This window comes from Formica exsecta, unplaced genomic scaffold (genome assembly GCF_003651465.1).
Source record: "Formica exsecta isolate Colony F162 unplaced genomic scaffold, ASM365146v1 scaffold34, whole genome shotgun sequence".
In the NCBI taxonomy this organism is placed as follows: Eukaryota; Metazoa; Arthropoda; class Insecta; order Hymenoptera; family Formicidae; genus Formica; species Formica exsecta.
Window position 1 is genome coordinate 650,323 of NW_021850653.1, and position 12,044 is coordinate 662,366.

Genomic DNA, 12,044 nt, shown 5'->3' on the forward strand with positions numbered 1-12,044 from the left:
TAACTTAATGCCATCTATGAAAATCGGGCACGAACTTATGCTATATATATATATATATATATATAGAGAGAGAGAGAGAGAGAGAGAGAGAGAAAGAAAGAGAATGAGAGAAGAGCAGAGAGATGCAATCGAATCGATGAGAGCGATCGGGTGGACCGTATGGCGTCGTCTCGATCCACCGATTACCACCGGCATTGGCAAGCCAGTATTCGCTATATGCGGTAACGTCGTAACCGGTAACGGTACCGCACTTCTTCGATGGCGTTCGCCGGGCGGCCCCGCATCAACGTGAGATGTACTGTTATTCCAACTATGCAGAGGCTGTATGTATTCCCTCTTTGTCTAATTCTTCCACGGCTGCCTCTTCGCTCCTATGTTCGTCTCCTTTCCTCTTTACCTCCTTCGAGGCACCTAGCTCGCGATATTCTATTTGCATCTCTCTGTCGAGATGATATTTTTTTCTGATCAAAAGATTGGAATTTTTGTCCCATGAGAATAAATAATGAAAGTAATGACAATTTAGTAAATTGTTTTTGAGCTTCTTTGCTTAGTAAAATTTACCGTTTTTTCTACGTAATTTGATTGACATTATTTTCAAAATTAATGAATCATGTTTATATAACGGTATTAAATATGCTGAATGAATGTTAAATAACTACACGATTATAGCAAGATCATCGGTAACAATAAATCTTTGCGAACGCGCGTATAAAAATTATTAGAATTGTTTATCTAGAATAGGGCCTTACACCTCGCTACAACTAATTTCTGTGGCAATTTACTTTCGTTCGTGTATTGTTAGTCGTTGCAGCAGCGCCCGTAGACGAGTACATTGCCATTAATTTATGGCTAATGGTGAGAAAGTCGAGCTTTAGAGATACTGTCTGTGCGCTTAAGCTGTGCATTATCTTCGTTTTACCCGTATTACAAAATTATAGGCTGTTGCTAAATCGCTCGCGCACATTGACGGTCGTAGCGCTTTTTTAAGCAAAAAGATACATTTTTCTGCATTAAATATGTTCACCGTATCGGTTAAATTATTATAACATATATTTTTTTATTATATGTTACAATATTATAATATAAATTACATTTATATGTAAAAATGTTGCAAAGATTCTGCCTAGTAGGTTAATTGTATGAATATTATAAAACATGGAAAAACAATTATAATTAACTGTTTACATTAGATTACAGAGAAACGGAAAGACGCGACATATCCTTCAACCAGAAAATTTGCAAAATGAGCCATACGATGTTTCCGTCAAGATCGATTGAGATCCGTTATAGATAGAACTAGCATAATAACTATCGGTTTTATGCATCGCACACGATTACGGTCTTCTCGTAGGTATCGTTCAGTCAACAGCAGGTGGCATATGCTTCATAGCCGTACAATATTTTGCCTTAGCGGTAAGCCAATCTCTCATGAAGGCAATCTCGCATCTGTTGTTCATCTTTTGAAAATCACTGCGAGCACTGTACTTGAATCAAATAACTCTGTCGCGATTAGAGTAGTGCAATTTTACACCACTATTTTCATAGGGTCTAGTTTATCAAATCGATTGTTAATTTTTGTTCAATATTTGTCTCTGCAAACTGCATTTTATTTCTTACCATACCTATGCATATATTGCAAAATGGCATGTCGAATCGGTTAAGTATTTATTAGAAGCATTGGTTTCTAAAAAAAATATAGGCTACAATAATAATTTGAAGGAGAAGATATTAATAGTCTGACATTTTTATAATTAATATAAATTGATTTTTGCTCACACGCAGTAAAGAAAATATTATTAATTATTAAATTACTCTTGTAATTGTCGAATATGTCAACTGTACCATAAACTAATACTATTTATCTTTTATGCCAACAATTAAATCTTAAGCACTGTGTGTAAATCTGCTGGATGTCTTGGCGGTGACTCGGACTGCATAGGGCATTTAAAACCGTTTGAAAGGATTCATCCTAAGTGGAAGTATTGGCGGCTATCAATTTGTCACGCAGGCAGGTTTCGCAGCTGTTACCTCGCGCGTCTCTCCCTAGGCGCCGAGTTCCGCGTTTAAATGCCGCTTCTCCGTTAGCTAATTTTGAAACCACTTATAGCTCATAATCGCGTGTTACTTCTTCGCGTAAAGCATCGATACTGCATTCAAGCATCTACATTTGAAATAGAAAGTATTTGAAGCATTAAAAATAGAAAGTATTTTTGTGCGCTATCGAAAATCAAAAATAAAGATGTACATCTTTTGAAGCCTCAAATTATGAAGCATTGTTTTAAAAGATAGGTATTTTTAATGAATATATAAATTGTAGCGTTTTATATATTTCAAGATTAAAAGAGTATAGGATATAATATTTTTATTTTTTATCTCTCATGATATTTTTATTTTTTATCTCCCGACAATAAATATTAATAATCGCAACTGGCCACGAGCAAGCGCGCACATCACTCATTAAAGTCACCAAATATGCTGTTTCCAAGCGATGTAACCGTCGACATCTATCGGTGAGTGTAACAAAGTATATATATACATATATATCTCGTTTCTCCTTCTCGTGTAATACTTTTATCTCGTAAATTACCTCGTATCGGGTTTTTTAGGGCAGGGCCACACCAGACATTATTTCGGCCACGGCGCGGACCGCGTATTAATTTTCGCCGTACCATTACAAGTATACAAGATGACCGATGGTCCTCTGTATGCATCTCTCGTGCTCGTTAACCACGCGTATTCTCGACTTCCTTTTATATGCACTTGCTCCGAATCTCTCTCCTCCCCTCGTGTCTCTCCCGCCGATGTACCTTCGCAACCTTATTCGCGCGTTGCGGTTACTCCAGATTCGTGGCCACAGCCGCCGCGGTATGTTCGATGCAATTACACAGTCTGCTTCCTTCGAAAAGGAATGTTCGATGGACCCATTGTCACCAAGCAACGAGAGATGACGAAATGCAAATTTGCGAAGATAATTATTGAATAGCAAAAGAAACGTATAAATTAAGTAAATTTATATAAAACAACAAGATTGCATGTCTCTTTTTGTTAATCAGAAAATCTGCGGAGTTATCCATCATTTTTTGTTGTTGTTAAGAATACGTTTCTTTGTGTTAATATTTTGCGCAATATTTAAGAATGACAGAAATAAAGATATAAATAGTATTATTACGCGACTAGGTATAGGTAACGATGGTAGAAATTAATTGCATCGATGTTGTAATTGCCGTGCATAGGTGAGTACATATTACGCCGGCCATTGCGCGCTAAACGATCGTCCGTTATATTGGCACCTGCACCGTTACGAATTAATTTTGTACGAGATATTAGTCTCTCTAATAATTGGTCGGCGATCCGGGGGATTGTATGAGCATGCAATGGATTATTAAAAACCAATTTCGTCTTTGACCCGATTTCTTTACGTTCGTACGCTCGTATGATCGTACGCGACTAACTGTAAATTATAGAACTACCTTCTAACTGTAATTCGAGCTTTTAGTTCGAGCTCGCTAGGTTATCGCAGGAATTTAAGAATGTTAAGGTCATATACTATTACCAACTAAACAATGATTTGTGAAGGCCATCGAGTGCAATATTAAATGGTCAATAATAAAATTCAAAGCGATATACCGGTAATGAAATTCTGCAGCTGAAACAAAATATCGCCTTTATTATCGTATTATTATGCTTTTTCTCCTATAAAATTCGCGCGAAAACTTTGAATATATTATTTATTTCTGCCGAAATAAAGAAAAGGTGTAATACGATCATAAGATTTCAGGGATCGCTGATTTTATTAATTTATATAATTTTATGCTCTATTTTTTTTGTATGTTGATCGAGTTGAATCACAGATTCAAATGAGGGATGATTGACACGGATGTGGAATTGCGAGTGGAATTGATGTAAAATATTCAGCGATTAATCGACGGATTTATTTTTTTCAGTTAATGATATTTATTTGTGTTGCGATAAAACGCGTGTACAATATATTCACATGCGTATTTTTTTGCTTATGACATTAATCTAAGTGTACGCGTACACAAACGCGGCGGAATTAGCCCGCGGCGCACTTTCGTCGCGAAGGAAAAGCGCGGCTTACGCAACGTCATGTATTTTCGCATTTTCTCCAGCGGAGGAGATAATGCATCCTCATTCTTTGCCATTCGCCGTGTCCCGCGTGTGCATACCGTACGCAGTTATAAACATAATGAGTCTTCTTTCGCATTCTCGATGGCACATTCCTATCAGTGCTCGTCTCAGACGCGAGGGTTAATAAAATTAATGTGACAGGCGTCTTATGATCCCGCGGCGCAATCGTCTTTAAATAGACTGTTGGTTTCTGTGTGTACTCATAATCACGCACACACACATTTCATATATACTACATACACATCAATATCAATCGTCGAGTGAAATGACAATCTTTACTTCACTGCACGAAGCAACTATGCAATTTTTCATTTCACTGTGAAAAGCTGCAAGGTCGTGGAGTAGTACGCCGACATCCGGATGCCATTAGCATTCTTTCAAATGCGTTTCGTCCCCCTTAACTTAGCATCGTTCTTCCGGCAGTTGTACTCGGCCAACAACCGGCGGAAGGGCGATAAGAAGCAAAGAGAAGAACGATGCACTATTCCTCGGACATGCTCGTGTACCGCTACGTGTGTCCTCTCTTACGCGATCGACTGGTAATGCGGCTTGTCACGCGCGTATTATTTTAAAACCTAGACACACAATGAAGTAGAATACGCATTATGGACAATAATGCAACAAAAAGAGATTAAAGTAATGAGAATGAAAAAAAATAAATCCATTATTTTCAGTCTGTCGACTGTGCGTGTTTTTTGCCAAAATATATCATTTTTTAAATGTGTTATACTTATATGTTCTCCTCATTGTAAGCCATTCGTTTACCAAACGATAGATACAAAATAAATTTTAATATATTGTCACACACGGTTAGTACGTTATTACATCGGCATCCGGTACATTAGTTCGACTTGATAATTTGGCATACGAGCGCATCTAGAATCGACTTTATGGAAGACGGTTGATGATGATTGTCCGAATATACGGAGCGATAAATCGACACAGATAACTTTACGGTTACGTTATCTGAGGCTATAACTGTATCTACGATAATATTGGTAGTATTTATACTATTTATAGCGCCTTATATATATATATATATATATATATATATATATATATATATATATATATATATTAAAAGATATAATTTAAAAATATAAATATATATATATATTAATATTACAAGTTATAATTACAAATTATAAATTGTTTCTTACAAGAGGTTTATTATTATTCTATATATATAAGTACAATGGCTATATTCCGGCGAGGAAACGCTAGAATACACGAATAATGATATATTCCCAGCTTGGAAGTTTATTTGGAAATGTCAAACTTTTTCTCCTATCAAGAATGAAGGAAAATTGTAAAATCCCAAAATAGCACATGTTTCTAAAAAACATTGCATTATCTTTTGGACGTCTTTATGTTTTTTGGCCTTTTTGTCAGGATCTTTTTAGTACTTTTTTTCCATTAAAAATTTCAGTAATTACTATTACATTACCTATCGATGCAACATTTGAAAATATCTTTCACTTTTAATCTTATTATTTTCCATTCTAACAAGACAAAACTTCTTGTCTCATGTGACGAATCTATTTTAAGCTTCTTTCACCGACGCATTTCTTTTTCCTTTTTTTTTTAAATATGTTACAGTCTAATAATTCAGTAGTTTTTCTCATATACACAAAACATCCAGAGCGCAGACTTTCTTGGAGAATGTTGCCTAAGCTTTTAAATCCGACTTTCGACTCGTTCGGAAATAATCAAATGATTAAAAAGCATTTTTATCGTAGGAAAGAGCGCGCTCCATTTGAGCCACCAATCAAGGTGATTTGCATTCTACCGGTTGTTTGCTGCGATTCTGAAACTAGAGTATCGCGTATACGACGTTTGCGGTTAACCCTGAAAATTACACGGGGGAACGGAATGTAGTCAACGACGACGACAACGATGGAAAGGTTCGCGTGCATAGTGCATATAATGCACCGTAAGTGAAATAACGCGTCTCGTGTCCGAGCAAGCGTGATGTCCGGCGTTGAAATTTGCTTTAAAATTCTACCGTTCATTCGTACATGAAACTCGTTGAAAAATTTCAATAAAACATCTTATATTTTATTAGACCTTTTCTTTTTGTTTGTTGAATTCAACGAATTTTTAATAAAATGAATATATTTCGTGTTTGGCGAAAAATTTATATCTATAAATATGAATCTCTCCCGATGCATCTTTCTATTTGTGATCGTTACACGTGTCGACCAGAACTGAAACGCCGCCTGATATTTCTGCGCAATTTAATGATATATTTACTTAATTAACTTTGTCTGGCTTATTTGATAAATATTTTTATGTAGAAATGATCTATATACTCGTATCTATACTTGAATGCGCACTCACGAGATGTGCGGTCGGTTCATAAATATTTTATACTCACTTTCTACTTCAGCAACTACAGTAGCTACAACAATATAATGGTCCTCGCCATAGACAACGTACATTTTTATCAAGCGTCGCAACGTTGCTCGGAGGTCTGGGAAGAGCGCGATAAAAAAAGAACTGATTGTGAGAGAATTATGTTATAACCGCGTAGCAGCCTTGGCGAGGAAACAACGTGGTAACGATAGTCAGGTGACTAATAAAGTGTGCATCCTTCGCGCGCGCGTTTGTGTACAACCGGCATGCACGATAATAATCAGTGACGTGGGATTCATATTTGTTTCCAAGCGATTGTCGCTTTTGAATTTTTAAACGCCTTTTTTTACAGTTAGATAATTGATCGTCGGATAATTGACTGTAATTTAATCTGACGATACTTAATCGCTCGTTAAGCACGTAATCAGGAATATGACTTACGGCTCTTTTTCTCCAGCAATATAGGCTATAAAAGAAACGTTCTCTAAAGAAATGCTGCCTGCAGTTTTCCGATTTGCATAATACTTCCGCCGTGAACAAGTCAGCGATGACGCATTAACGATGCCTACGTGTCGTTGTAACTTTCTGTTCGAAGGCACGCGTCGTTTAAATATCGACAATGCCACCTTTTATAAGACTGCATCGTTGACTATAATTCTGAATCTATACACGAATATTATTTTTTCAATCGAATACTAACTCGGAACGACAAAAATGTGTCGATTATGCAATGCATTCGTTGAAAGCCCAAAGGTGATTTACATAAGATTATTTTCGTTTCTACTGTTTTTTTTATCGCTTACGAAAGAGAGAAATGTCGCAAATATATTATTAAAGTTATTTCCAATACAATTTTAAATACAAATTTTCAATCTCTCGTAAAAGTTACAAGACTTAATTTTAATTATTAATTTTTTTGTTTGTACATTCTTTGTCGATATTTTTCTGCGTAACGCCTATCATTATACCGCTCGGAGAAATTTGCGGTGAAAGGTGAAACCTTTTTTTATCATTCATAATCGACGCGCTTGGTGACGTACCGATCGAAGAAGAAACGCTCTTCTGAGCAGCATTTGAATGCTATGTACTAGTTGCATAATGACGAATAATTGTTTTTACGTACTTTCTGACTAGACTATTCATTGAATAACATGCACATGAATTATTCAGAATCTTCGCAGCGCGTCATTTATATTTTTAAACGATATTTTAAACTGAAGAAACTAAAACCGCGACGTTGGCAAAATTAGAATATTCGGAGTTTCAAGGATTCGGCATTAGGATATGACAGAATTTACGTAATCGCAGCACAAGGCGATTAAAACAAAAGTGTTAATTATAGCGTAGCGACTGAACGATTAAGATCTTTTGACGTGTACACGAAAGCATCTCGGCGCATTAAATATTTTTAATCGGTGAGCGCATTTGTGTCAGTATCAAGAATTAATGTCCTTTATAATACGACATAGCTATCTTCTGTCTTTAAAAACATGTTTTCGCAAAGTAATTTGCTTCAACTTTTCAAAGGCCGCGTATAATTCTTTCATCGACAATACTAAGAACAAGTTGTCAAACACACGGTAATAAGCATACGAATATATTCATATGTGCGTGTGGTGACTTTTAAAATTCTTTCAAGCGCTGTGAAGATTCATGTCTCATAACTAGTATCGACGAGATTCTTTTTGCGTTTAAATCTTTACCTACGACATTAGTGCTAATATGTTACGATAAAACTTCAGCAAGCGTGTCGGCCGCAAAATGTCATAACCAAGGACATTTTTCTCGGTCGATGTGATATATGTGACTCGCGTATCTTTCTCGCGGATATAAATATTGGAACCTCCAATCAGACTTTGATCTATTCTTTATGTAACATCTTACTTGACTTATACTTTTTTCCCTAATTATATGAAATATTATACGCACAATCAATAGATTATATTATATTTAGTTAAAATTATATACTATTTATAAAGAAGTAAAATGCTTTAGTTAATTATATTTGACAAAATGAAAATTAAAATGCGATTGAAACTTTTTTTGGTATGGTTGTATCATGATATGATTGTATTAAAATGTCCAAGGAAATAACTTAATACCGGCGACATTAAAATATCTTTTCGTAAATCTTTCGATTTATTTTCACAAAGAAAATATTATATAGCAGTCTACTGCATGCTTCGCACTCTCACATAATGAGCTTCAGACAGCAGAACTGTCTCATTCGTAAGGCGACACTAATTACAGTCTAATTAGTAAGCTCGCGCGATAGGAAGGTCGTTGCGTTTCTCGAGATATTATGTCATCATGTGATCTAAGATGCTTCATCGATTTTTCTTTTTACATCGAACATTAATCTGGTTTAATAAAATTTTTCAAGCACATTTGAAATATAGTCAGAAATTAAAGATAATCAGAATAAAAAAGAACTTTTATAGTATTTTTTATCTTCAAAATCGGTATTGTTTTTTAAGAGGCACAATTTGAAGTACGTCTGTTGCTATAATACCGTTAGATAAACTTTGCTATGGAATATCGGAATTTCAACTTTTTGCGTTGCAATCTTTTTTCACACGATGACAGAACAGAAAATCGTTGTACACTAGTGTCACGCTTGGAAAAGTAAGCTGCAAGGAGATGTTTGTTAATCCAGATAAAATCGCTCTTGCGTCAACGCGATCGACCGGAAAAAGTGAGATTTATTGTCGAACAATCGTCCAACAGCAGCATCATCAGTAAATAAGAGAAGAGAAAGAATTCTCAAGGAGAGAGAATTTTTATGATTATACAATTATTAATTATATTTTTGTAATTATTAAGAGTTATTTAGGCACTCAAATACGTCATGTTCGTCTATTTTTAGCATTTTAACAATAGAAACTTAGCAGAATATAATCAACTGAATTCATGACGATCAATTATCTAATAGAGGCATTTAACAAGGTAAACACACATGTCAATTTCACGTCAAGGCTAAAAACGCTATCTTAATGGTGTTTTTTCCTTTTCTGAAATATATTTAGAAGTCGCTCTGAATCACCTAGAAATTATCAGACAGCTTGACATTGAAGCAGGTCAGTCTCAAGTAATGATTCTAACGGGGTCTCGGTCTAGGCAGCGGTTGTATCTGCTGCTGCTGTTGATGATGATGAGGGTATCCTCCCCTCGAATTCGAAGCCTGCGTCCGCTCCGATCCTTCATTGAGGCTCAATCCGGCGACCAGCTGAGCGATCTCACGATCCTTCTTCTCCTCTTTCGGCACCGCATTGCCGTTCTGGGCGCTAAAGCCCAAGGAGGCCAGGCTACCGTGACTCCTGCTCCGATGTTCGGCACGGATGCTGTAAGAAAAGGCTCTTTCGTTCAGATGACCCTTCCGCCGATATATGCCAGTACCAAAGCGAGATTCATTCTCCGGACTGTCCGCTTGCCGGGCGGTTTCCGGCGCGGTAAGATCGGCGTGAGAGGCAGCTAATCTTTTGGACGTGCTTAAGGTCGAGTTATCTGTCTCCGGGTGTCTTCTGCCTCTGTTTCCGGCAGTACCATACGTGCCTGCCGGATAAATAGCCGCTGTCGGTGTTGCGGATGGTGGTACTACCGGTAAAGGAGCGTAGATCGGTACTATGGGTGTCGCAGCCGGAATCGGTCTCATACGCGGATGATGATGACTCTTGCGCGGCAAGGTGGCTGCTGGTACCAAAAGCACCGGTGTCGGTCTAGCCAGAGTACCGGCGACGGATCGACTACTGGGTGGTAGCGGATGAGGATGGTAGTGCTGCTGCCTGATGGGATGACCTAGAGTGTGATGCCCGTGGCCATTGGCATATATGCCTTGATGGAGCTGATGATGGAGAAATTGCTGCTGCTGTTGATGCTGCTGTTGATGCTGCTGCAATGCATCCTCATGCAACGAACGAGTCTTCATTTTCTTCAGTTTCTTATTAGCTTTTCGTCGCGCGGAGGAAGAGGAGGATTCATCCAGCAATAACGGTTGCGCAGGAGGGGGTGGCGGTGGTGGCGGCGGTGGAGGAGCGATCAATTGGCGCGGCCTGGATCCCTTAGTGCTTCGCAGGGTGCCTTGTTCCTGATAAAGAGCATCAACTTCATCGCGACCCCTCGCCCAGACCTTGTGATTCTCATCGCCGTTATACAGGCTTAGATCGTCGGTTGACGTCGTATCTAAACGAGTCGGTTGAGGACTGTCTAGAGTGGTGCTCGAGCCGCCTAGAGTATGGTATAGACTGTTGTTTGATTGTTGATGACCCGTGGTGACTCCGTTAGTCATCGCCGACGACGGTTCCAGGCCTTTTGCGTAGCTACTGTCGGCGTAAGCGTGGAAGCAACACCTTACCAGGGCGTTGGCCGCCATGTCTCGCTTGCAGATAAACGCGTGACATTCGAGGACCTTGATGCCGGTTGTTCTTCGTAATACGGCGGCAAACAAGGGTGGATGATTGGCGCTGGGTGTTCGCGCAAACGGCGAATCCAACGGCAGGAACCGCGTACTGGACGAATCGCTGTTTCCACCTTTGACATGTCTGACCGCGGCGCAGTAATGAAGCGCTTCGATAGGAAAGAACCGCGTGACCTTCTTACGATGTTCGTCGACGTTCTCCAACAGTAAACCGTTGCTCCAAACGCTTAGCCAGGAATCGATTCCGCGTGCGCCCAGCGCACCCTGCTCCGGATAAAGCTCTCTTAAAGGTTCTTGGACGCCCAGTAGACCCTCTTTGCTCGCGTGAGGTACCGAGCTACCTAGATAGAGTACTCTGCATCGACAATACGGTGTCGCCGTATCCTGATTAGCTCCCCTCATTTTTAATTCGACTCGTAATTTAGCGATAAAAAAATTACGATGAAAATCTATTGTATTAATAATCCGTCTTAGAAATTACATATATACAAAATTCGTTTGACTCTGTATACGAAACTTCGGCAAAAAGCTTGTTCAACAAATTATTTTATGTAACTAAGACGCGCATTGTTATGCAGAAGCGATATTTGATGAAGCAGAGCTGCTTTGAATGGAGAAACTTTTCGGAGATTTCAATGCGAGATACGTTGGTCTCACGATAAGCATCGATCTTCTCAATGGTGGCAACGACATCCGAAGATACGAATCTTCTTGAACGTTAATTACCAACTGGCGAATTCCTTCTCACGCGCGTTGCCGAGTCGCGGACGTGACTCAGAAACTTATTGAGTGTACGCGAGGCATGCGACACGTTCACGGCAGCGAACAACACGAGACTCCGCCCGGTAACACTCCCCGCAACCGATTACGTAGTAATCCGCTGCTTTCCAAAGGCAGACAGAGGCCGCATATGCGATGTGTTCGCAGCACGATGTTGCAAAATATGCTGCGCGCAGCAACGGCGAGAGGAACTCGGCGGATATTTCGCAGCAGCTGTAGCCGCTCGCTCGAGATCGCGTCAAGCTATTATGGCCGCCTTCTTGCGAGTACCCCTACCAGTATCGAACTTCCTTTGCTCTCTCTCTCTCTCTCTCTCTCTCTTTCTTTCTCTTTTCTTTTCTCTCGT

The 12,044-nt window shown here is 38.8% G+C and overlaps 1 protein-coding gene across 1 annotated transcript; it reads right to left on the reverse strand.

The window, feature by feature from the left end:
* Nucleotides 1-5,714: 5,714 nt before the first annotated feature.
* LOC115238454 lies at nucleotides 5,715-12,044 on the reverse strand. Its single transcript, XM_029812302.1, has one exon. It carries the CDS (start codon nucleotides 11,318-11,320, stop codon nucleotides 9,602-9,604), a length of 1,719 nt encoding a protein of 572 aa, XP_029668162.1. The 5' UTR covers nucleotides 11,321-12,044; the 3' UTR covers nucleotides 5,715-9,601.